General features: G+C 57.1%; 11 protein-coding genes across 11 annotated transcripts; 7 read left to right on the top strand and 4 right to left on the bottom strand.

The window, feature by feature from the left end:
• Positions 1 to 616: 616 nt before the first annotated feature.
• J3D65DRAFT_196576 (uncharacterized protein) lies at positions 617 to 1714 on the bottom strand. Its single transcript, XM_066794390.1, has 2 exons — positions 718 to 1714; positions 617 to 646 (listed from the first exon to the last, which is right to left on the bottom strand). The coding sequence occupies exon 1, from the start codon at positions 1582 to 1584 to the stop codon at positions 931 to 933; it is 654 nt and encodes a 217-aa protein (XP_066658323.1). The 5' UTR covers positions 1585 to 1714; the 3' UTR covers positions 617 to 646; positions 718 to 930.
• Positions 1715 to 3526: 1812 nt separating this feature from the next.
• On the top strand, positions 3527 to 4497 carry J3D65DRAFT_196333 (marvel domain-containing protein). The gene is made up of 3 exons (XM_066794388.1): positions 3527 to 3888; positions 3949 to 4212; positions 4265 to 4497. Exons 1-3 carry the CDS (start codon positions 3847 to 3849, stop codon positions 4475 to 4477), a joined length of 519 nt encoding a protein of 172 aa, XP_066658322.1. The 5' UTR covers positions 3527 to 3846; the 3' UTR covers positions 4478 to 4497.
• A 1191-nt stretch (positions 4498 to 5688) lies between these two features.
• Positions 5689 to 7770, top strand: J3D65DRAFT_196291 (uncharacterized protein). Its single transcript, XM_066794387.1, has one exon. It carries the CDS (start codon positions 5808 to 5810, stop codon positions 7287 to 7289), a length of 1482 nt encoding a protein of 493 aa, XP_066658321.1. The 5' UTR covers positions 5689 to 5807; the 3' UTR covers positions 7290 to 7770.
• A 480-nt stretch (positions 7771 to 8250) lies between these two features.
• Positions 8251 to 9357, bottom strand: J3D65DRAFT_548006 (uncharacterized protein; the record flags this gene model as incomplete). Its single annotated transcript, XM_066796884.1, has 1 exon — positions 8251 to 9357. The coding sequence occupies one exon, from the start codon at positions 9355 to 9357 to the stop codon at positions 8251 to 8253; it is 1107 nt and encodes a 368-aa protein (XP_066658320.1).
• Positions 9358 to 9644: 287 nt separating this feature from the next.
• Positions 9645 to 10990, top strand: J3D65DRAFT_689642 (phosphoserine phosphatase; the record flags this gene model as incomplete). The annotated part of the gene is made up of 1 exon (XM_066803895.1): positions 9645 to 10990. One exon carries the CDS (start codon positions 9645 to 9647, stop codon positions 10662 to 10664), a length of 1020 nt encoding a protein of 339 aa, XP_066658319.1. The 3' UTR covers positions 10665 to 10990.
• A 262-nt stretch (positions 10991 to 11252) lies between these two features.
• Positions 11253 to 13001, top strand: J3D65DRAFT_599833 (uncharacterized protein; the record flags this gene model as incomplete). The annotated part of the gene is made up of 1 exon (XM_066797930.1): positions 11253 to 13001. One exon carries the CDS (start codon positions 11253 to 11255, stop codon positions 12999 to 13001), a length of 1749 nt encoding a protein of 582 aa, XP_066658318.1.
• Positions 13002 to 13462: 461 nt separating this feature from the next.
• On the top strand, positions 13463 to 15347 carry J3D65DRAFT_196263 (uncharacterized protein). Its single transcript, XM_066794386.1, has one exon. It carries the CDS (start codon positions 13610 to 13612, stop codon positions 15044 to 15046), a length of 1437 nt encoding a protein of 478 aa, XP_066658317.1. The 5' UTR covers positions 13463 to 13609; the 3' UTR covers positions 15047 to 15347.
• On the top strand, positions 15281 to 17505 carry J3D65DRAFT_196180 (heterokaryon incompatibility protein-domain-containing protein). Its single transcript, XM_066794385.1, has one exon. It carries the CDS (start codon positions 15515 to 15517, stop codon positions 17420 to 17422), a length of 1908 nt encoding a protein of 635 aa, XP_066658316.1. The 5' UTR covers positions 15281 to 15514; the 3' UTR covers positions 17423 to 17505.
• Positions 17506 to 17902: 397 nt separating this feature from the next.
• J3D65DRAFT_612329 (uncharacterized protein) lies at positions 17903 to 18328 on the bottom strand. Its single transcript, XM_066799010.1, has one exon. The coding sequence runs from the start codon at positions 18306 to 18308 to the stop codon at positions 17931 to 17933; it is 378 nt and encodes a 125-aa protein (XP_066658315.1). The 5' UTR covers positions 18309 to 18328; the 3' UTR covers positions 17903 to 17930.
• Positions 18329 to 19841: 1513 nt separating this feature from the next.
• Positions 19842 to 21348, top strand: J3D65DRAFT_196142 (uncharacterized protein). Its single transcript, XM_066794384.1, has one exon. It carries the CDS (start codon positions 20182 to 20184, stop codon positions 21025 to 21027), a length of 846 nt encoding a protein of 281 aa, XP_066658314.1. The 5' UTR covers positions 19842 to 20181; the 3' UTR covers positions 21028 to 21348.
• On the bottom strand, positions 21349 to 22752 carry J3D65DRAFT_196141 (uncharacterized protein). Its single transcript, XM_066794383.1, has 2 exons — positions 21966 to 22752; positions 21349 to 21754 (listed from the first exon to the last, which is right to left on the bottom strand). Exons 1-2 carry the CDS (start codon positions 22587 to 22589, stop codon positions 21671 to 21673), a joined length of 708 nt encoding a protein of 235 aa, XP_066658313.1. The 5' UTR covers positions 22590 to 22752; the 3' UTR covers positions 21349 to 21670.
• Between the last annotated feature and the right edge of the window lie 1606 nt (positions 22753 to 24358).

Genomic DNA, 24358 nt, shown 5'->3' with positions numbered 1-24358 from the left:
ATTGTTGACCGTCTATCGGGTAGAAGCTGTGGTGGTTGAAGAGTAAAGACTCGTTCAAGGTAAAAGGCGAAATGTGGTGTTGTGAATTGTTTCTCGGCGTGGCTGTCGTCGTGAAAGTGGACGTGTAATTACTACGCAGCGATGCAAGTCAACATTTCGTCCCACCTGGCGCGCGTGCGAGCTTCCAACTACAAAAGGCTGCGAAATTGGACCAAGACTTTGAAACCATGAAGATTTACACCCTCGAGGAACGGTATCTCTGGCCAGAAGCGTTGTTGGAATACAATTTCGGCTTCAACCGAGAGATCGTCCGCGTCTTTCTCGCGTGGCCTAGCAGCCTTGGTTCTTGATTTTGCAAAGGCACAAAAAATTGAAATTTTGGCAGCGACCAACGCGAACAGGGCCAAGGCTAGAGTCTCCTCAGGGCCTGGCGCTCGACTGACGAGCACGCGCGCAACACGTCACATCGCAAGCGGCAAATTCCACAAGCCAGCAACGCGCGGTGGCGAAAAGACAAACGCAAGGACAAGGACGAAAATAAAGGGAAGATGGTGCTTACCTAGAGTACAAAAATGACGAAACAAATACAGCCAACGATCGGCGGACCGGGGGAATATTCTATGTCTATATCTCAACAATGGAATCACTATACTGTGCCATCAGCGCCAGAGCGACCACGCCGGATGGTGATCTGCAGCTGGATTCCCGGGAGCTTACAGAGGCGACGACGTACCGTGAAGAAGTATCTATTGCCGCGCAGTCCGAGCCGACCCGTTTAACGTCTTGATGGAAGGTGTATTCTGAACCTGCGGCAGCTTTGTTCAGCGACGCGAGCGATGGGCAGGGCAGGGCCGCGTAGGGTACCTGGAAGAGTGCAAAGCAATGCCCAAATGCGCCGAACTTTTTCTCAAACAGTCTATCCCAAATCTTTCAGACGAGCGGCCAGCGGGTGGCGTGGATAAGGTATGCAGGCGGAGGAGGCAGGAGAGAGGGGTAGCATGAGAAGACGAAGTAGGACGGCGTGCGACGGAGTCGCCTGGTCGATGGGATGGGCGTGGGGAAAAAAGGACGGGGCGCGCCACGGGTTGGTTGAGCCGCAAAGTTGGCGATCAGTGAGTGGAGCGGCGCAGTCAGCGGATGGACATTGTCGCAGCAAGAGCGAAGCGACAAGAGGACGAGGGTGCGCGGCGGTTGGGGCGGCGCAAAGAGAGCGGACAGAGGAAAAGAGATGTCGAGGCGTGATGTGGAGCGAGATTTCGGGGTGACAGTGGTGGTTCGACTAATCCCGAGCCTCTGGGGTAAGTCGGTCCCGCTTTGGCGCGGCGGGCGGTAGAGAAGCAGGCCGGGGACCAGGACCAGGACCAGGACCGGGACCACTGGGATGTGCGCACGCGGGCGGAGCGGCGAGGAATGCGGACGAGACGAGACGGTGGAGTCGTCGCGGTGGAGGCGACGGGTTTGGTGGTGTTGAGGAGCGGGTGTGTGGGCGCGGTGGGAGACGGAGGGAAGCGTGAGATGCAAGACAAGAGCACAGCAACGGAAGTGGAGCGGAGGATTTGGATAGCTTTGAGGCTTCCACCTCATGGCCTGGAGCAAGAGGGAGCAAGGTCAGGGGCCGCTTCAGGACGTGGGAATTGCGGGGAAAGCCCTAGGCCGCTTTTGGCATGAACTGCTGCACCGTGGAGCCCGATGGCGGGCCGACCTGTGTGTGAGGTGATGATCAATCCATGGACGGACGTCGACTGAGATGCGGTGGGTATTCCTTTTGCGTCCTCTTGTTGTCGACGTGTTGTTCTTCTTTCAGTTGTTGTCGTCGCCCTCCTCATCGTCGTCGTCCTCTTTACCATGCTGCCGTTTACTCCCCTCACCACCTCACCACCTCCCCCCAGCTCAGGGTCTGCATGCCTGCATGGATCCCCAGCCTCCTCTCCACCGGCGTGCCGGACGGGTGACAAGACTCCGCCGTGCTCGTCGCAGCTGCGAGGATGGCGCCGTCAGGAGCCAGTCACGCGGCCGTTGCGATACCTGACACGCGAGATCCAAAGACACGGCGAGTCCTAGCCCCGCACTGCGCTGCGCTGCGCCCAAGCCTCGTCGACGTCCATCAAATGATTATGTTCCTTGATCTTGATGCTCTTCCCCGCAGCATCTGCCTTTTTCATTCCCATCTTCCCCTGGCTTGACCTGACGCGCCCCGCTTTTGGCCACTCAAATCGCACCCACAACGCCTACAACTGCATTGCCTACGACGAGCAACATCCCCGCCCTGCCCGGGCCTGCTCCACACAACGTGACATGCCCAACACCTCCCCGGCCCCCGTTGCAGTTTCGTCTCTCCGCATCTGGCTCCTTCAATCTCTATACTCTGGCGGTGAAGAAGCTTCATGTTCCCAGGAACCACCAACGCTCCTTGGGCCCGCTTGGCACTGCAGTAGCGCTTCTCGGCTGGGGGCGCCGTTCCGAACCAACTCTCCCTGTAGCTATTGACTTTGGTACCTCGTTCCCCTCTTCATCATTCTGCCTCACTCCAGCCTCCAAGTTGGGTCTCTTGACGTCCAACTTTCCATGACCCATGCTGCACACGCGGGTCGCAACCGTCAATTGCGGGCAGCAGGGCACCAACGATACCTTAGATGACCAAGGGCCTGGACTCCCGTGTCCGCGTCTCTGGGACTTGCGACTCAGCGCAGTGCGGGGCACCGATGGGCAATGTGCTTTTCTTCAGCCCCAACTTGTCATCACTGCCATCCTACAATCGATCCGCCATTGCCAATTATTCGACTTTGGTTGCGCATAAACCAGGACACGTAGTGGCACACGGTGTTATGCAATAGCAGCACTCCCTAATTTCACAAGGCTACGGCGGCTCCAAGCCGAGTGTCAAGCGCGGCGAGCAAATGAACACGAGATTACTCATTCAGTCATGCGGTCCAAACTCGAATACCATCGCGCTTTGCCCAGGGCCGCCGTTTGCCTGGTGTCGAGCAGTGCTTGCGTGGCCATGCATTTGCCCTGCAATTGTTCAGGCATCGTCGACGAGGCGGGTCTGCTGCGCCAAACGAGAAACGAAGCTAGCACCAACGGCCGCGACTACGGCAGTATCGTGTCGACGCGCGCAGACGACAAGAAAGAAAAAAAGGCACTGTCGCAGCGTTGGTTGGTGGTGGTGACCTCGACGTCTCTAGCGGTTGGCGACAGCGAATGACCCTGCAGTGTGACTCGCCAGTGAAACAAAGCAATGGCGAATCGAGGTGCAGCGACTGGGGTTTATTGCCGGACTTTTGGTTTGGCCGCAGAAAATTGTCGTCTAGTCGTGGCACACGACGTCGATTGGTTTGTCCCGGGGCTTAATTCTCACCACCCAACCCAGCGTCAAGCAGGGAGTGTGGCAGTGCGCGCGTTGGGATGGCGTCGAGGCGCGAGGCCCAGTCAAAGGTGAGGCGAGCGACCAGATCGACGTGCATGGTGTCGCGGCCGACGACTCAGCGGCTACAGACACAACTTCCTCTCGCCAAGATGGCGTTGCTGTAGCGATCCAGGTCGTTGCCTGCTCTGCTCTTAAGATCAAGGTCGGACACTCACCACCTTGCTTGCAGAGGCCTTGACTGCATTCCTCGCGAATTAATCTCCACCGCCCGACGCGCTTGTGCAAGCCAGCCGCGAGAAAAATATCGCTGCAAAGGAAGGGAAGGGCTGAGCGGCCACTGGTGCGCCCTCGCGACGTCATCCCACCGCCGACGTCACTACTCGACACATCCTGGCTGTATAACAACACCACACCACAGCTCCCTCCTAGGCAGAAACATTGTCACCAACAAGACCGCCTCCAACCGTACAACTCCAGCCATGGCTTCCAAGGCTCTCAACGTTATCCTCCGAGGGCTCCAGGTACTTGACCACGCATTCGCGACCCATGTGCACGCTTCAGCGCGCTAACAAAGACTGCAGTTCTTCTGGACGCTCCTCATCATGGCCCTCGTCGGCAGCATCATCGCCGACGCCTTTTCCGGCAACCCAAGCGTCATCAACTACACCATGTTCGCTGCCGTCTTTGCCATGCTGTCGCTCTTCTACCTCATCCCTGCCACGGTCAAGGACGGCCTGGGCGTGCCTTTGGTCATGATGGGCCTGGACGTCGCCAACACGCTCTTTTTCCTGTGCGGCGGCATCGCCCTAGCCGCCTACCTGGGCGTGCACTCGTGCAGCAACGACGTACGTCCAACACTTTTTTCTGAAAACGAACCTTGTCACTGACATCATCCAGGGCTACACTAGGAGCAACTCCATCACCAACGGCGCCGCCGACACGGCAAAGCGCTGCCGCGAAGCCCAAGCCTCGACGGCCTTTCTGTGGTTCGGCTTCGTGGCGTTTGCTGCCTCGGCCGTCTTCTCGTTCCTGCAGCGCCGCGACGGGCTGGCCGGCAGCAGCGGCGCCAGCAGCGTGCGCGGCCCTGCTCCGTCCATGAGCCAGGTCTAAACCGGCTGCCTGGGCGAACAAAGACGGCGTGCTTGTCTGTCAGGACGAGCGGCGCCCTGTGTATGATGACGTTACGAAACTATGGGACTTTGTCTGAGCTAGAACGATACGACGTGTAGGTAGGATAGGATAGGATAGGGTACAGGGTACAGGCCGGATCTTTTTATACGGATGGAATCGCAAGCGTCTGGGAATACGCTTTGATGGTAGCGGGTTGGCGTTTGTGAGTGGATATTGTATCTCGCTGGACATGAGAGATGATACGATTACGGTTGGCTGGATGGGGTGTTGTTTGCTAGCGATTCTGAATTCGTCCTTCTTTCTACCACGCTGTCTGAAAAAGGAGTGTAGGACTAAGAGCGAGGGATGCTCGACGACGCTCGTGTAAGGGGTGAGTGGCTTTTGTCCATCATGCCAGTCTTTTACCAGCCTGCCTGTTATCCAGCGCGTTTCTTTTCTCTTCAGAGATCTACTCCGTCGTTGCCGCACACGGCCGCGCCCTTTCCTATCTCCGATCATTCCGTCAACGCTTCCGAGTCCTCGGCTTGTCCTGCTCTCCATCACTGCGGGTTCCCAGCCTCCTCATTTTGCCTTCTGAGCTCTTGTATGCTCGCTGTCATTTCATGTCAAATCGAATGAGAATCAATCGTCATCCGCGCGAGACAACTGTCCGAACTGTCCGCTTTCTTAGGTGCATCAGTCAAAAGCGTCCTTGAAATGATCAGGTGGATAAAGCTTTTCAGGGGGATGCAAATGAGGATATCATGGTGAGTGTTTGGTCCAAGGCATCTTGGAGCTGTTGGGCAGATAGTATGGGAGCTTCTCATAAGGTGAGTGGGGGTGTCCAGTCTTTACCCTGTTATGAGCACCAGGAAGATTCAACTACTTGCCCACGAGAACCACTGTCCTATTTCCTGACTGATGCGATCTCAACGATCTCCGTTCGCCCCCTGGAGAAAAGTATCCCCCCTATTGGAATGAGCATACTTCATTGTCCTTTTCTCTTGCTTTTTAAATGCAGTGCATGCTTGTGTTCACACTTTCTCATTTTTTCCTTCACGGCTTTTCGCAGTTGAATTTCCTGGTGTGGCATGGGCACAGTAAAGCGCAGCCGCACTCAACACCAAGCCGCACTGCGTGAGCGGCTGATGCCACAACTTAGGCTCGGCATCACATCCGCAGCACTCTGATTCAAAATGAATTCTTTCTGTCCTTCGACACTGACGCTCGCAACACGCAAAACGCAACGCGCCATCTGTAAGTCACCCTGCCCACCGCACACTGACAGCTCACTGACCCAAACCAATCGGACAGGCATCGACAAGTCAAGATGACGACGGTTGGCCGCTCTTCTGTCTACGGCTCTGGCTCGCCCTCCAGTGCCGCTCCCCGCCATGGCGTCGTTCGCCACATCTACTCGCGTCAGGGCGTGATCGAGTACGTGAGCCTGGAGGGCGAGGCCGCGGACGCGGGCGAGAACGTCGACGACGACGACGCTGCTGGGAACGACGCTGTCCCCATGAGCTCTGGCCGTCCTCCCATGTCGAAGAGCTCAGCAGCCAGCGAGAGCGTCGTCGTCGTCGGCGGTCGTCCGCGCCGCAGCAGCAGCAGCAGCAGCAGCAGCTCCAGCAACGCCTCCTCGAGGTCCTCGCCGACGGCGCCTGCGGCGCGCCCACGCTCCCGGCGCTCCTCGTTTGCGCATTTGGCGTCGCGCCTGATGCCCACAATCCAGGAGGACGAGGAGCTCAAAATTGAGCCCCCTCCCGTCAATATCAGACCCAAACACCGCGTCTCCTCCCCCCTCTCCACCTCTCCACACCTCCCACCAAGCTCTCCACCCCCCCGAACCACCACCACCACCACCATGCCGCTCCCACCCGGCTACCCGGTCCCCCAAGGACAGGCGGCTCCCGCGGCGCCCCGTGTCGCCGGCAGGGCGCCGCCAGGCTACTACGAGGCGCTGGAGCGCATGCAGTCGGAGTTCTGGCGCCAGGGCAACGCGGTCCAACAGCAGCAGCAACAGCAACAACAGCAGCAGCGTGCGGAGTACCACCACCAGCTCCAGCACATGGAGCAGCTACAGCAGCACCAGAACGCGCTGTACCAGCAGCAGCTACGCCAGTACGAGCAGCACCAGGCGCGCCAGCAGCAGCAGTACCATCTGCTTCTGCACCAGCACCAGCGACGCCAGCAGCAGCACGTCTACCAGCAGCAGCACGCCGCCGCCGCCGTCCATGTCAACGGCGCCAACATGCTGCCGCGTGCTCTCGGCACCTTGCCCTCCTTACCCACCGCCGTCGCCTCGTCCAACAACCTCGCACGCAGCTTCACCATGGCGGCGCCTCCGCAGCACGTTCATACACATGCCCACGCCGGCTATGCTGGTCACCACGCCGCGCCCACCGCCGCTACTGGCCCTCATAACCACTTCATGAACCATGGCTTCAACCATGGCTACAACCCCATCTTCATCAACAATAACACCAGCAACAACCACAACTTCACCCGCCCCTCCACCACCACCTCTACCACCTCGACCTCATCCTCGACCACCCTGACCAACATGCCCACCAACATGCACACGGCCACAAACCAGACCACGCACCGCACGCGCCCCTTTGACCCCGACGCGCCCCTCCCGCCCGGCATGCGCGGCCCGCCCATCATCAGTCCCATGGTGCCTTTCTACACGCACTTCGAGGCGCTGGCGCTCTTGCGCCGCCGCTTTGTGCGCGAGCAGCTGCGCCGCGAGGGCAGGGCTGGCGAGCAGGAGGAGGAGTTGGTCGATGTGAGAGATCGGGGACTGTGGTGATGAGGTCAACAGTGAGAGAGGGTTTAGGAGGATTTGCATCGGCACGACAGGGCACCACGGCACTATGGCACCACGGCACCACGGCATGGAGCCTAAAAAGCACTCTCGACTGGACTGGACTGGACTGGACGGATTGTACATCACCACACACGTCAGCGGAACTGGCGCGTTGAAAGGAAAGGCGTTCATACCTCACTGCAGCAACACGGAAGAACCGTGCGGCCTTTCCCCTTCCCCTTCCCTTCTTTCCCCTGCCCTTCCCTCTCCACTCTTTCATCCAGTTCACCACATGGTCTGTGGTTGGTTTGCATGGCATGGCACGGCTGGCGCAGGACGAAGGCACGGCATCAAAAGGACGGGACGCGCTGGGTTTGCTCTGCTCTGAAAAAGGAATGGAAAAGTAATTGAGTTTGTCGGTCAGTCAAGCAAGCAAGGAAGCACGCATTACGAACAAGGCACTTCGAGCGGCATGGAAAAGGATGATGGGTTTGTCTGTTTGTTTCGGGAAAGGGAGCGAAGGAGCTTGACTGGACTGGACTTGACTCTGCGGATGGATACCCTAGACAGGCAGGGCAGGGAAAGCCTTAATGATTGAGCTGAGGGATCTTGAGGATGATGATTGTGATGGCGGGTGTGCAGAGTGATGAGGAAAGGCTTGACGATGCTGACGGGGTTTTATGAAATGACTCTGAGGTGTGATGGATGGGTACCTGATGCTATCTATCTGCCCGCTGACTTGAATGTGTAAAATGTACGTCTGATAATGCTACTGAATGCAAAGAAAGGAAATAGATCTAGGAGAGTCAGAAGCGGAGGGAGGTCCTTTTTATGTCGGCGTATGCCCCTCTTCCCTTGTATCAACTTTTGTCTGTTCATATAGATGCAGTATGTAAAGATGCCGAATGTCTGAGAAAAGCCGCAGGGCCACGTCTAGGGCGACTGCTGCCCGCAGAAGGTGCTGCTAAGCAGTCTTCTTGTTCTGCTTGTGCTCGGTGGGCGCCCAGTACGACGCAGCCACGTCCTTGGCCCAGCCGACCCAGCCCCTGGCCGACTCGATGTAGCCCAGCAGGCCGACCCAGCGCCTGGTCCACGTGTCGACGGCGGCAAAGTCGTCGGCATAGCACTCCCAGATGCCCGTCTCCTCGCCGTCGCCCTCGTGCGTCAGCGACGGCACCAGCTGGCCGTCTTCAGCGCGGACGGCCTTTGCGGGCGGGCCAATGACGAGCGCGCGGCCGCAGATGCTCGCGTCGGCGGCGAAGCGCGTGCCGGCCTCGACGACGTCGCTGACCCTGCCGAGTCCGGCGCCCGCGAGCATGATTTTGGCCGGCCGGATCAGGATGGGCGTGGCGACGAAGTAGGGGCAGAGCATGTTGACGCGGATGCCCTGCATGAAGGACGAGATGCGAATGGAGCGGAACAGGCCCAGGACGGCGTGCTTCGCGGCGCCGTACTGCGGCTGCACTGCTATGCCGGCGAGCGAAGCCACCGAGCCCAGCAGCAACAGGTGGCGGTCGCGCACCGTCTTCGCGGCGTCTGTCTGCGGCGACGACGGGCTGGAGCCAGGGTTGCGCGGGAGCCAGTAGCAGGCCAGGTGCGTGGTGTAGAGCACGCCGTACAGGTTGACGTCGACGACCTTGAAGTTGGGCGGCGGTGGTTCGTCGGCGCTGAGGTCGCCCGGCGTTTGCATAATGTCCTTGCCAGCGATGCCAGCGTTGGCGACGACGCAGTCGATGCCGCCGTGTGGGCTCAGGCGGACGGCCTCCTTGAACAGCTGGACCTGGTCCTGCCATTTGGTCACGTCGCAGCGGACGAACCAGACGTTGGTGTTTCCCAGCTCTTTGCGGAGCTCCTGGACGAGCTGCTCCCCCGCCTCGGCGTCGATGTCGCCAATGACGATCGAAGCCCCCTGCGAAGCCCACCGCTGCACGAAAGCGGCACCGAAGCCGCTGGCGCCGCCCGTGATGACAATGTGTTTGCCCTTGACCCAAGCGGCATCGTAGGGCTTGGTCAGGTCCACCGGAGGCGACTGGCGGATGGTTTTCTGGACGGTTTGGCCCTGGGCTTCCATGGTGACAAGAGGAGGCGGGTTTGTGTTCTTCAATGGTTCACAGAGAGCACAAGGAGGGATGAATGAGGTTGTGCGATTCTTGGTCCGGTGTCGTTCTGTGGTTGAGCTGGGGCAGACCCTGTCGTGCCTGTCTCTGTGCCAGTGCCGTTGTGCGACGGAGCTTGGCGGCCGGCGCGTTTGTGTTGGGTTCATGATCCCCTCCCCTCCCGTCATTCCTCCCCGCTCCGCTGCAGCTGGCGTCCCAAGAATTTATTGCTGCTACCAAAGTCCCAGACACGAAACGCAAAATGGCCGCCTCCACGTCCGCCGTCCGCCGCGTCGTTTCCACCCTCTTCGCCAGGTCCAAAGCCGCCTCCAACGGCTCTGTCGACTCGACAACCAACGGAACTGCGTCCTACATTTCGCAGCAATGCCTCGCCGACTTTTTCCAAACCTTGAGCTCCGTCCTGCCCGGCTTCGACCAGACCACCACCCAGCAAAGACCGCTCGACTCTGAACTGTCGCCACGCGTCCTGGAAGTCTCCATTGCCCTCCCAGCCGAATCCACGTTGCTTTCGTTGCGGAAGAATGCCGATATCGCGGCCTTTGAGCAAAAATGGAACGTCGAGGCCGTCTTCCAAAACGACTCCGTCTACCGGCGGCACAAGCGCCTCGCCGTCTTCGACATGGACTCGACCCTCATCCAGCAAGAAGTCATTGACGAAATTGCGCGCCACATTGGCGTCGAGGACGCCGTGTCGGCCATCACGGAAGCGGCCATGAACGGCGAGCTCGACTTTGAGCAGTCGTTGCGCAAGCGTTGCGGCCTGCTCAAGGGCGTGCCCGTCAGCGTGTGGGACAACATTAGGAAGTTGATTACGCCGACGCCGGGCGCGGTCGATCTGATCAAGGCGCTCAAGAGGCTGGGCTACAAGACGGCCGTGTTGAGCGGCGGCTTCACGCCGGTGACGGGCTGGTTCGCCCAGCAGCTGGGCCTGGACTATGCCTTTGCCAACCACCTCGTCGTCGCCGAGGACGGGCAGACGCTCACCGGCGAGCTGACGGGCGAGATTGTCCACGCTGAGCGCAAGCGCCAGCACGTCCGGGAGATTGCCGCCAAGGAGGGCATTCTGCTCGAGCAGGTGTTTTGCGTCGGCGACGGCGCCAACGACCTCCCCATGATGGGCGTTGCTGGCCTCGGTGTGGCTTTCTGCGCAAAGCCAAAGGTGCAGTTGGAAGCCCCTACTAGAATCAACTCCGAGACCCTCCTGGATGTCTTGTATCTCCTGGGTATATCGAAGACGGAACGCGAGCAGCTTCTCCAGTAATCTTTAAAAAACGATAGACATAGAACGGCAATGGCGCAAGTCAAACCAGTATAGACGGACGACATTATGAGAAAAATACAACTCTAGAATCTTTGAACGGTATTTGATGATGGCCATCATTTCCTTTCCCGACTGATGAACACTTCGCGACGACTCGCTGTCACTACCTGGCTCTGAAAAGAGGTTCCTCAAAATAGGCTCTGGCCCCCAATGCTTTGCGCTTGTGGAACAGTGGCGAGCGAGCCGAGCCGACCAGGAACAAAGTTTAATTCCTCAGATCATTGCCCGTTGAATGTTTGCTCGACTGATCTCTCGTGGAGATATGGTGGGGGCCAAAATCGGTGCTGGGACCGAAAGTGATCTGTCACGCATCAATTCCAAAGGCAGTTACACAAACGACTGTGCTTTGAAAGCTGAGCTCGTCAGCATCCTCGTGCTCTCGGCTACGTCTAAATTTCGAGCATCGAGGTTGTAGCTCTCGACGACCGTCCCTCTAACTGCAGGTTGGGCAACAGGCGTACCTATATATCGAGCTACCGTCTGCAGCCTTCGGATACCACTCCACTCTCCTTGATCCCTCTTCCGACCATGAAAGGCAGTAATTACGATGCAATTCCCAACGGCAAGCCTTGGCAACCTGGGTGGCTTCGGAGGATACCTTTTGGACTCTTGTCTCTCTTCCTTGGCATTATTTCCATGGCTCTAAGTGCCGTGGTGCTTTGGAACTCTGATGGAAAAGAAATCAACACTTGGCCGTCAGCAGCATTGTATCGCGCGCAACCTTCGGTGTTCCTTTCAGTACTAGCCGCCTGCGCAAACACCTTTTTGCGGTTTTCACTCTCACAGGCGGTGTCCGTCACATGGTGGGACCGCGCGTTGAAGGGGACCACTCTGCAAGAGCTACATCACGCTTGGGTTTTTGGGTCCAGCTTGCAGGCGTCAGTCTTCTCGGGACGAAATTTCAACCTCGTGGCGCTGGCATCCATCATCTCCTCCGTCATCATCATTGATGGTCCGCTTCTGCAGCAAGCGTCGACCGTCGTGACTAGGTCTTATCACAAAACGACGTTGACGACAGCGGCACTGTCTACCGACTTTCTTCCAAGCGGATTCTCAACATCCTGGGGGTTTTCGGAATACGACGAAGGAGGACTCGGCTACCTCGATTTTACCGGTCTCTACCAACGGAATTTTTCGCAGGTCCTCCAGGGCTACACAGCAAGAAGTGACATCAAACTAAACCATACTGGATGCCGCGGGACTTGCAGCACGAATCTCGAAGCCGAGGGCTTTGACGTCAATTGCCAGCGAGGCAAAACGCCTTACAACCTTTCCATCCCTGACGACGGGAAAAAGTGGTCAATTCCCTCTACTGTGCTTGGATACGTCAAGATTGCCATCCCAGTGGTTGCCGATGATGCGTTCCCGATTGCCATCTACGCAGAGTACAAAGAAGACGAGGCGTCGCTTGGGAATCTCACTCAGGTCAACTGCACCCTGCGGCCGGCACGCGTGACGTATCCTGTTGTCCTGTCGAACAGCACAGTCACACTGCAACCAGCAGGAGAAAACGACACAATACAAATCAAGGAGAAAACAGACAAGACTGAGATCGGCGGCATATTCGACGCCCTCAGACAGCTCTTCAACAGCACCGTCACCATCCTGGGTAACAGCGACGCAGACCACCCCGAAATCGACCTCTGGTACATCGCCAACGACGGCACATTCGGCAACACGTACCTCACGTCGAGCGACAACAACGGGCCCAAAACCACATGGGCAGATCCCACGCCCGACATTATTAGCACCGCGCGGGAGCTCATGTTCCGCACCGCGGTCGCCGCCAGCAACGCCAGCACGACGCAGACGGCCAACAGCACCGACACGTTCGACCGCGTCGTGTATCAGTCGCACTATCAATACTTCGCTGCCGCCTTGGCCGTCATCGTCGCCAATGCCATCGTCGTCTGCCCTCTGTTCGTCGGCTTCCACCACATGGGCCGCACCGCCTCCATGAGCCCGCTCGAGCTGGCGCGAGCTTTCCAGTCGCCCCTCACCGCTGCCGGCGGCAGCAACGACGGAGTCCCGCGCCTGCTCGGCGTCCTTGGGAAGCGGCGCGTCCGCTACGGCGAGATTCAGCAGCGGGAATTGGACGTCGTGCCCGTGGATGGAATGCTCTCGCCGCGCGGTGCGCAGAGTGGGGATGAAGTCACGCTTGACAGCGGCATTGCAACGCCCAAGACTGCGGGCTTGGTTGTGAGCGAGGATGAGAGGAGGGACACCGATGACTTGTTCAACTCTAGGACGGATCTGGTGCCTGAGGATGCGGAGTAGACATGGGCAGGGCGTTATAGCGGAGCAGAAACCTGTCCAACCACCCGCGGCCTTCCAGTGAGTTTCCTTTTCGATGAAATTTGCGTTGTACGTTTTCATTACTTACTGACGTGTTCTTGACCGCTTAGTGCTCGGCCCCAAAATATTTTACGGTTGGTGTGGGGCACATTCGGTAGTTCATATCAAGAACTGAAGAACCGTGCCCCTCCTCCCCCCCCCCCCCCCCCCCAACCCCATCGGTTGTCTTTCTATGGGAGCTTACACCTTTCTACGAGTCCTATCAGCTTCTTGTAATGAACAAAAATCCCTTTAGTCGATTTGTCCACCCAAAAGCGGGAGAGATCCGATGGAAACAGGTCAAATTCTGGGTACAATGTGGTACCTCTGTCCAGTCCCTAATGCCACTGCCCCGTGGGCTTCGCCTAATCGACGTGGAGGATAAATGCATCATTGATGCGCCGCAAGAGCCATTTAACTATGTCTGCTTGAGCTATGTCTGGGGCGAGCAGAGAAAAGGAGAGCTGCTGGCAATATTGGAAAACATTGGAAAACTTTAAGAGAATGGGAGTCTTAATGACACAAGAGTTCCTGCAACTATATGAGACGCCATGTCTGTCTGTCGTGACCTCAATCAAAGATATCTTTGGGTGGATAGATTCTGCATTGTCCAGGACGATGTTGGCATCCATGGACAGAAGCAGGCACAGATTGAGAGCATGGGCAGAATTTATCAGCACGCGGTCGTCACCATTGCAGCGGCCACGGGTTCAGATGCACATCACGGACTTGAGGGGCCACTTCCCGGTCATTTTTGTCGCGGTCTACATGCCTGGGAAGAATCGAAGTGGGCGACGCGTGGCTGGACCTACCAGGAAGCAGTGCTCTCTCGTCGACTCATTGTCTTCAGCGGACCCCATGAGCTTCTTGAACATAGGAAGTTCATGGATCACGATTCACTGCCTAAATCCTTCGGCAAAGGATATGGCGACGCCATCCAAGACTATACCAAACGGGACTTGGGTGACCAGAAAGATGCTGTGATTGCGTTTGCTGGTGCTTGCTCTTATCTTTTTGGAGCTCACCGTTTCTGTTTGCCAATAAGCGGGTTCGATGAAGCCATGGCGTGGGTCACAATGTTCGACAAAAGAGAAAGACGACTTTCTGAGGGGGTTCCTACCTTTCCAACCTGGTCATGGGTATCCATTAAAGGCAAAGCCTCATTGATCCATCATTTCTGTGTTATCTCCGTTGCTTCTTGGGCTTTCGTCGAGGAGGTTGCGCCGGGAAACCTCACCATTACACACCCACGGGCTGGACCAAGACCCAAACCTCAGTCTCGGACATTCAAAGGAGAGCATGGGAAGCATGACATGTTTCTAGCCATCTTCGCTGCCAAATCTGGCTTGATGTTCACGGAACCCCCAGAGATTTGGCAGATGGAACACATTTTTGAAAGCTTCTGTTTCGCCTTCGAAAAAGAGAGGGGGTTCAAAACCACATGGCCTTCGTATGAAAAATTCTGGGAGGCCTGCCGTGGAATTAATGTTTCGGAACCTGAGCTTCCGCTCTTTTTCGACGAGTTCTCCAAGCAAAAGAGGGAACTCGCCAACACGCCCGGGCGTGTACTTGCTCTTTCTCAGAAGACGTCCCTGACCACTTTCCCATCTTCTGAAAAGCCAGGAGAACGAAGCGACTACATCATTTACCATGCGGCCCAGCCTGTTGGGTTCGGCTACTTTGACGATCTGGGATGCAGGCAACAGGAGATGCTGAAAGAGAGACAATTCCTAGCGCTTTCGATCACCCGAATCGCCTATCTGGCTGAGCACTTTGCTTACAGCAGTGTCCTTGACGGGATATTTGGGGAAGAGTGGTGTGTTTTCCACAGCGGAAACCCTTCAAACCCGGAGACAGAACCCATCATCGTCATGGTCATCGAAGAAACACAGGAAAAAGGCGTCTTCCGTCGGATCGGCCTTGGTATCATCGTTCTTGGGGAATGGATCAAGGTAAATCGAAAGCAGTGTAGCATTGTGCTCGAGTAGGACCATCAGATGAAGTGGTGGGAAATCCAAGAGAAGAAGAAGCGACGGCAACCTTAAATCAAGCACTGACGCATCAACACTTCACGCGAGCGACCGGCCAAGCCTTCTCCTTCCTGCTCAGCAACTTGTTTTGGCATTTCAATCGAAAAACCGACGCTTCAAATATACAATACCATTCTTGGGAATTGAGTCACTTGGAGGCTCAGATCGAACATGCGGAGCTCGTCGTTCATCTGGCAAAACTTTTCTTTCTTCTCTATTTGTTGAGGACATCACAGCGTCTTCTTGCCCCGCAGTTCAGCTGTCGTTCTGTGGCGCGATATGATTGGTCAGGCATTTCTTGCAGCGCGCACAAGCGCCAACCATCGTCATTCCTGTACGGCCATCAGGGGGAGAGCGTCCTTCTTCTGATCCCTCTATCCTCGTCCCCATTTTGTCTATGACCTTCCACTCCTTGCCCGAGAAGTCATGCAGGACCCTTCCTCGGATCGTAAGTACGAAGATCAAGATGGCAACCGCTATATGCAAGACGTCCATATCTATAGCTCTAGAGAGGAACCGATCCTTGAAGATCATGAACCAATGATCAATTGGAAGAATGTTAGATCATGGCTCGATCACGCGCCCGCCATCCCTCCGTTGCGTCAACCGCCTCCAGGATTCCGGCTTGTTGACGTGATGGACAAGAAAGTCGTTCCGGCGCCGTCACAACCGTTCGATTACGTTTGTTTGAGCTACGTCTGGGGTGACCGAGGCGAAGATCTTTTAGCTTCATCGAGCAACATCGATGAACTGCAACAAGACAACAGTCTTGCTGGTTCAATGGTGCCAGCCACAATCCAAGACGCCATGACCGCATGCCAACATCTTGGCCAAAGGTATCTTTGGGTCGACAGGCTCTGTATCCTCCAGGACGACGACAGCGGCAGCCCACAGCGAGAAAAGCAGGCACAAATCGAAAAGATGGGAGAAATTTACCACCACGCCGTTGTTACCCTGGCAGCAGTGGAGGGAACCAGTGTGGCACATGGTCTCCACGGCGTTTCCAGTCGTCTCCCACTGAAAATGGGGGAGGACGGGATGAGGGTGTACTTTTTGAGGGCTTCAATATGGGCCAAGCGCGGCTGGACGTTCCAAGAAGCGATACTTTCCCGTCGACTGATTTTGTTCACTGCACAAGACGCCCTCCTTGAAGATGAACGGGATATAGGGTTGCAGACAACGACCAATCGCTACCTTGCCAGCGACTACTCCGCATTTCATGGCGCGATCGACTACAGGGAGGCGATCGAAAAGTACACCAGCCGGGCTCTGAGCGACCCGAAAGATGCCATCAATGCGTTTTCTGGGGCTTGTAATCACCTGTTCGGGCACCACAAGTTTGGTTTACCAATGATCGATTTCGACGGCGCAGTATGCTGGGCCCCGACACGCCTATTTGCAAACCACGCGCATCGTAAAGTAAGGAGGTCTTCTTTTCCCAGCTGGTCCTGGGCTTCAACCGTAAAACATGTTTCGTTTTCTTTCAACCAACCAGTCATCTCGGTTGCATCCTGGGTCTTTATTGACGTGGATGCACATGGAAACGCATGCATGGTGTATCCAAAACCAAGAATACCCAAGGAGGAGCTCGTTGTTCCCAGAAGACTCACCGACCGATACGTCAACCAGATGCACCTTGTGACCATGGCCTGCCAACTCGGTTGCATGTTTATGAAGCCGCCTCATATCCAGTCCATGAAACGGGATTTTGAGGAGTTCAAGAAAGACTTCCAAGATGAGGAGGGCTTCGCAGTCATCTGGCCGTCGTACGAGGAATTCTGGGCGGCTTGCCGTGGAATCAATCTGCTGGATCCACAAGCCCAGCCGTCATACTTAGCAGAGTTCTCCGAAGAGCAAAGAGCGCTGGCTACCTTTCCCGGGCGCCTTCTTGCGGCTTCTCAGATCGTCTCGTTGAGTTTGAGACCGAGAAAAAAATCGGACAAGCGGGGAGCCGACTTCATCATCCATCGTGACGGGCATTGGATCGGAATTTGTGGCTTCGATGACCTGGAAACGGATGCGGACAAGGCGGAACAAGACGTCTGTTTCTTTGCTCTGTCAGTGGCTACTTCACGCTATGGCCGCTTCCCGGGTTCTGGTTTTTTTGGGAACTTCAACGAGGACCTGAATAAATTTGACAATGTTTTTGAAGAGCAATGGAGTTCCTTCAACGACTCGATGCGCACGAAGCTGCGCGCCGATGTCATGAATGTCATAGCCATTGAACAGAGACCAGAAGGTGACGCTGTCTTCCGTCGTTTGGGCTTTGGCATCATTCTCCTGGCAGAATGGTTCAAGTTGGAAAGAGAGAGGCGCAGTATTGTCCTGGAGTAAAACAACAGCATGGCACTTTCAGCAGCAGGCAAACCTTGCGAGAAAGCCAACGACAGCAATGTCGTCCACTGAAATGGTATCCCATGCGCATCATTGGACCACCAACACACTTTGGCGCTTCCAACGGGCCTCGAATTCCACGGCACGAGGACCACACGAGCGCTCTCAGGAAGGCGGCATGATGACGCCTCCGTCGTCCATGGCCACCCTCACGCGTTCGGGAAACCCGCCCGCCCGACCGCCGCCGTCGCGACAGAAACCAAACAGGGAAACCAAGCGCCACGGAGCAAGCAAATAGCAAAAGCGTACGAGGCTTCGAGCTCGGCTCGAGGCGAGGCGAGGAGGCGAGGGTAGCGAGGCGCCGCGTGGCTCGTCCAGTGGACGCCGTGTGTGTCGGCGGTGGACGCCGTACGTACCTACATGCAGACGTACGGGCCGGCGATTCGGTTTGGGCGAGCGAGGAGCGGCGGCTCTGTGGGGTGCGGGTGCGGTGGGGATGATGCCATGTTTATGCGTCGTGGATTGACTGGCTGGCTGACTGGTTGGTTGAGTTCGGTGTTGGTGACCGAGTGGTGTTTGATGTTGCGTGGTCGGCTGCTGCGTGCTGTGGGGCGTGCGTGCGTGGGTTTGAGTCTCTGAGAACGGGGAAGTGTTTGGTGATGGACCGATGACAAGTGACGGATTGCTTTTTTCGTTTGGTCTGCTTTGCTGTCTGATTTGCTGTCTGATTTGCTGTCTGTGATACTCTTGAACGCTTCGTCTCTCGACACTCCGTCGAGAGGAAGAGAGTACCACCCTGTACATGCGGCGACATCATGGCATGGAAGGCGACGCAAAAGCCGATGACTACTGAAGATGTGAAGGAGAACAAGATACCAGGCGCCATCTCCAATGGATTGTACAGCTACTCTACTGAGGCGAGAATGCCTTGACACACTCGCCGCCCGCCTGCCTGCCTGCCTGCCCACCCATCCGTCCATCGTCCATCAAGCAACCCATCAAACACCAAAAACGAGCCAGCCGGCCGACGGATCATCAATGAAGATGGGAATGACGGGTGAACCGTGAATGGCTGCCGGGGCGTTGCCTACTGCTGGCCAAGCGTTCGTTGGTTGATCTACCTTATCGTATCGACATGTAGGCGCAAGAGCAAGAGCACGGGCAGGGTGGCAGGGTGGCAGATAGGCAGATCGAGATGAGATGAGATGGGTGATCAATGATTGATCACCAATAATGGAGAAGCAGAAGAAGGAGGGAGACTATTGGAAAATCTTGAGGCGGGAGAGGAGGGGACTGGGAAATTAGGAGATTGAGGACTCGTGATGATCATTTGCTTGTCACCAGAGCGGCATGCCTATAGGAGAGAGCATGGAGATGGGTAGGGAGACAGAGACAGAGAGAGACGGAGATGCAAGAGAGGCAACAGCAAAGCGAGACCCCTGCCAAGCGTCGTCTGTCTGAACTCTTAGTAGGTGTTTCTTGGCCGCCGCCGCATAGACCCTCTCTCCCCCTCTCTCTTCTCCACGGGGTGCGAACGGAAGCGTAATGTGCAGAAACGAGCGGAGAGACGACGACGACGAAAAGGAAAACGCTCATCACAAACAGCAATGGCGACATGCGCGGATTAGACACCTACCAAGCGTCTGTCCGTCTGGCTGTCTGCCAATCGATCCCGCCGCAGGAACGGTATGCGCCCCCACTGGCTGCGAGCCATCCCACTATCCAGCAAGCCATCACCCAGAAATAGCGCGCGCTACCGCCGCCGAGTAGGCCAAGCAGCTAGCCGCACCTACCTACCTAGCGTCTCTCTCCAAGCAAGCTCTTTCTAGCTCAGGACATGTGCCGCGTCGCGCACTCAGACGGCGCGAGAGGTAGAGGACGCAGGGGGGACTGATGGGAGGCACCTGCGGATGGACGGATAGACACAGCGAGATGGAGATGGAGACAGAGACAGAGACAGCAGGGTGCTCTGTTCTGTTCTGCTGAGGCGCGTGCGTGCACCCCTTGGACTGAAGAGAAAGGAAGAGAGAGAATAGGAAGGAAATGGCATGGCAGTGCAGTCGATCAATAGCGCGCACATCCAACGCGATAGCCAGCGACTTAATGACAAATAAACATACCCGAAACAAGACGGTGCTCGTCGAAGTAGTGACAGTAGTGGTGGTGATAGTTGTCAACGCTGTCTCGCACGGTGACTTGCCTGTCGGTCACCAAACAGGTACAGACCGCATCTAGCTAGCCAGCCAGCCTCTACGCACGACGAATCCGTGCTAGGTACACACCACAGGCAGGTCGGAGCGGAGCGCAGCGCTAGGCAGTGGTAGCGCGCGTCGGTACCTATCTTAAGGCACCCGCACACTGGTCCGTCGGTCGCGCTCAAACGGCGCGCATGATGCCAAGCGCGCCTGGACTGTGTAGGAAGGTAGGTAGGTGCTGCGGGCAACAAACAAACAGATAAACAAACAGACGACGAGGTTTACCTGCTAGTCTGCGGAGGGATAGGTAGGCAAGCGGCGGCGAAAGGACGCAAGCCCGTTCCTCGATTCGATGCCACCCTTGTTGGTTCGCGATTCGCGAAGGAAGCATTCAGGGTCCTCGTCCTCATCCTCTCTCAGGGGCCAGCGGCGCCCAGAAGGGGTTGGGTAGGGTTGGCAGCTTGGCAATAACGCCGGTGCCTGTGATGTTGCGACGAGATAGATAGATAGCTGGCGAGAGAAGAGTGATGTGAGGGCCAAGACGATAACAAGAGAGCGTGTTGGATGGTGGATCGACGAGCCAAGGCCAATCTGTCGACGATCAGAATACGGAGTACGGCGGCGGAGATTGGTGGTGGGGGAGGGAGGGGAGGAGGGGGAACGTCGGGCGACCACGGCCGTTGGGAGCAGAGCGGCTTCCTTGTTGTTCAGCAGGTGTCGTCGGGTGCGTTGCGAGTTGCGCAGGACACTGATGACCACCAACAAGAAAGATGGGCAACATGTTGTTGTTGGAGACTGTCGTCGCCGCCGTTGTCGGTCGTATTTTTGGCACACAGCGACAGGACCAGATTAAGGTTAACAAGGTGCATAGCGCAGCCGCCGCGGCGGGCTCTCGACCGCACCCAAGGCCAAGGGCGGGTAAAAAGTCGACATCCATCGTTCATCTCTTCAGCCTCGGCCCGCCGCCCCTTGCTGCTGGGCTCTGCTGCTGCGTGGTGCTGGGTGTGCCCGCCTCCCAGGTCCTTGTTGGTTTGGTTTGGTCTACAGTACGCATCCGTCAGGCACACCACCACCACACCCGTCGACGTCAGTGAATCGTTTGTTGTCGTCATCCCCAATCCACCCATCCATCCACCCATCCATCCGCGAGCCAGCATCCCATCCCGCGGGCCCGTCCCTCCTTCATGGGCCACGCACGCGCGCCGAAGCAAGGGCGAACAGCAGGCTGCAGACGACAGGGAAGAATTGGGACGAAAACCACCGATTGCTGCTCCGCTTTTTGTCACGAGCGCACGTACTACATGGACATCACTGCTGAGTGCTAGCAGACGCAGTGGACAAGCTCAAAACAAGGCTGGGACGAGGGCGGCGATCAGCGCGAGGCTTTATTTACGAAAAATCCTAGAGTAGCCAGTGCCAGTGCCAGTGCCAGCTAGCCAGCCCAGCCAGCCCAACCGGAATCAGTCCTGTGCACCAGCACCAGCACCATTCGTTCGTCGTCCAATAAAACACTACGATTCCACCAAGCCTGATAGCAATAAACGACCCCCCAATCACGTGCGCTGTGTAGGTATATTGCAGACCAACAAAAACAAGACAATCGAGGAAAGACAAGGCAGCGGTGGCAAGACAGACAAGCCAAACAACAAAACTCTCATGTCATCGTGAAAAGCAAAAGAAGAACGACCGAACAAACAGAACAAAGGGCAGTTGAAATGGGATCCTTATTTTTCCTCGAGCAGCAAAACAAACGTTGCGCTCGGACTCTCTCGTTCTCTCTCTCTCTCTCGCTCTACCAAAAAGGGTAATAATAAAAAAAGACTCTATCCACATGGAAGATGAAATCACCCGGACCCGACGCGACGGCGGCCCAAGACCAGCAAAAAGAGGTGCTCTCCAACTCCGCTCCATCACCATCCGAATATGTAACATGCTCGTGGTATCTTGCCGCGCCCTGCACCCGTAGGCGGGGGAGTATGCCAATGAGTAACCCTCGAAAAATGGACTGACTGTACGGGAAGAAAAAGGGGGTGGGGGGTACGGGAATCCTCGCTCAACGACCTTGAAATGCAACGACTACAACACTACGACGACGACGACGCCATCTCGTCCCTTTACTTGCGCCAGTGGGGGTGGCCGTGCTGGTGGTGCTCACCGCGCACGTGGTGCAGGTGAGGCTCGGGCGCCGGCGAGCGCTTGGCCCACACCGTGGCGTACGCAGTTGCGTACTCGGTCTGGATCTCGGTGACAATCTCGTTGACGACGCTGGGCGTCACGCTGGTGGGCTGGACATTGGCGACCTCGATGTTGGCCGAGATCTCGACGGCCGGCGTGGGCGTGGGGGTGGCGCTCGTCGTCGAGATGACAATCGGGGTGTAGGCGCTCGACGACACGGCGTAGTAGGTCGACGACGGGGCAGCCGACGAGGTGGTGTCGTAGTTGGTCGAGTTGGAGCTCTCGCCGTCCTCACCGCAGAGGTAGAGGGTCAGGTCCTTGGACGAGGTGGTTCCGTGCGTGGCAGTGTCGTCGTTCCACACGTTGTAGACGGCGTCACACTTGACAGTCGCGGGGCCACAGGTGACGGTGGTGGGGGCGTCGAGATGGAAACCATCCAGGTAAAAGGGGCACTCGGTGCCCTGGCAGTTGACGTTGGAAATGTCGTACCAGAGGTCAGGGCTTCCGTCGGAGCTGTAGGTGTACTCGAATTGCGTAATGGCACCTTCGCAGCTGTCGGTCGTGGCGAGCTTGATGGAGACACCGCCGTTGAGCGAGGCTCCAGAGCCCACCATGTAGTACTCCTCGTTCCATGAGCCGCCAGAGGACAGGATCTCGGGACCCCTTTGGCCGCGCTCCGTGTCGGCGGTCCAAAGGTGAACGTCGTAGTCGCAGTTGTTCTTGACGCCGGCAGAACCAGCGCTGGCAATGGGTGCGGCGGCGAGCAGCGCCGCGGCGACGGTGGAAGTCTTGAGCATTGTGGTGGAGGGAATGTGGTTGTAAGGAAGGCTAGTCAGGTGTGTCGTATAAAGCTTGCAAAGGAGTGTGCAGGCAGGGGGCCTTAGGGATGAGCTAGACAGCCAAAGGAGTGTGGACAAGGCCCAGCTTGGTATGCGAGTAGACAACGACGTGGAGGCGACAAGGAGAGAGAGATGAAGAGGCGGGCGGGGAGAGGTTTATGAAATAACAAGGAAGCGCATGGTCAGAGGCGGCGACGCCGGCTGGGTTAGGGGGGGGACCAGGCGGCACCGGCGAATAACGAAGACGAGCGGACAGACTCGAAAAGTGAACATGGCCGGCCGACATGGGTGGAGCAGTGGTGGCTTGGATGGCCAATGGGGAACACGGCGTACCTGGACCGCCGCTTGGCCTTCCTGACCCAGCATGCATGTCGACCGGGGCCCCTGACCAGCGCCCGCGCGGTAATGACGGCTCATTTCGCCCGTCGACGAGTCTGCCTGCGTGGCCATTGATGTTTTTTCCCACGGTGCCCATCACCGATGCGTCCAGCATAGCGTCGTCGCTTCAACCACCTGTCGCCGTCGAGACTCCGGTTGGTCGCTGGCCCCATTCCACGGCCTTCGTCAGCTGTGGCGGCGCGACAAAACGGCGCCCGCTGAAACAACGTGTCGACGACGTCGACGGGAGACACTGCGCGTGCGCTGCGACACCGCGCCTGTTGTCAGACGATCCATGACAGCGCCGCCTGGCCCCGTGTGCTCGCGCCTGCATGAGCAGTCGTGTGTGTCGTGTCGTGTCGTGTCGTGCCGGCCTCGAGGCGACTGCCGAGGGGGAAAAGTCTGGTACGTCGTGGTTGACCAACCGTTGGCCGTACCAGTAATCGGCACGTCGTCATCCTCCACTTCGTCCGTTGTACCTTTGCCACAACGTCCAGCCTGGCCGAAGAAGTCGCGCAAGAGCCTGCAAGCTGTGGGGCTGCCGTCGACCTTCACGAAGGATCCCCAGCCCTAGATACACGCCAGTCGCCGTCGAGCGTCCTATGGGGAAAAGGCCCCTCGAGAGAGCTCCAATCGCAGACGTCGTCGCATCATTCTCCGCCGCTTTGCCTCCACCGGTGTTTGAAGTTTTTTTCCTGGACAAGCCGTCATTGCCAGGGCATGGGCAAGATGTGGTTGGTCCCGATGCTGTCTCGGTGCCGTCGACGGGCCAAGGTCCTTGGAGGCGTCAGAAGCAAGCAAGCATGCGGAGCAGAGTAGAGGGCTAGGCCTGCCTTCTAATGCGTGGCAGCTGCGGGTTGGCGAAGACACTGCCAATCAACGTGGGTGGTTGCAAAGGTGGGAGTTGGTGGTGCTGGCGAGACGGCGTGCCTGAACGAGGTGTTCGGTTGAGGTTTGTCAGACCAATCACTCAACCAACATTTCAACCACCTACACTACATGACAACACCACCAAGCCTCTGCCGCAACGTTGTCCGCACCTTCGGGCTCGCGTGCAGAAGCCCGACGATGGATTCCCACTCTCTTCGGCCGTCGCTCGGGTCGCAGTTTTTCATGTCTGGTCAGCATGTCTGGTCAGCCGGATAGGTATCGATACGGTAGGCACAAGTCATGACGATGTTTGTCTTCAGAGACAAGGTTTAGCTTTTTGCGCCAATCATCACGTCCCCTCTTGCGGAAGACACGGGACAGCTGCAACATCTTGGCCTTTGACCCTTTCGTTCTCTTTCCACACCATCCCAATGCTACCTGACCGTGCCAAAAGTTTCTCCACTCTAATCGTCTAGATC

Source organism: Phyllosticta citribraziliensis, assembly GCF_038025025.1.
Source record: "Phyllosticta citribraziliensis strain CPC 17464 chromosome Unknown J3D65scaffold_2, whole genome shotgun sequence".
In the NCBI taxonomy this organism is placed as follows: domain Eukaryota; kingdom Fungi; phylum Ascomycota; class Dothideomycetes; order Botryosphaeriales; family Phyllostictaceae; genus Phyllosticta; species Phyllosticta citribraziliensis.
This window is presented reverse-complemented; position numbering and strand designations above follow the sequence as displayed.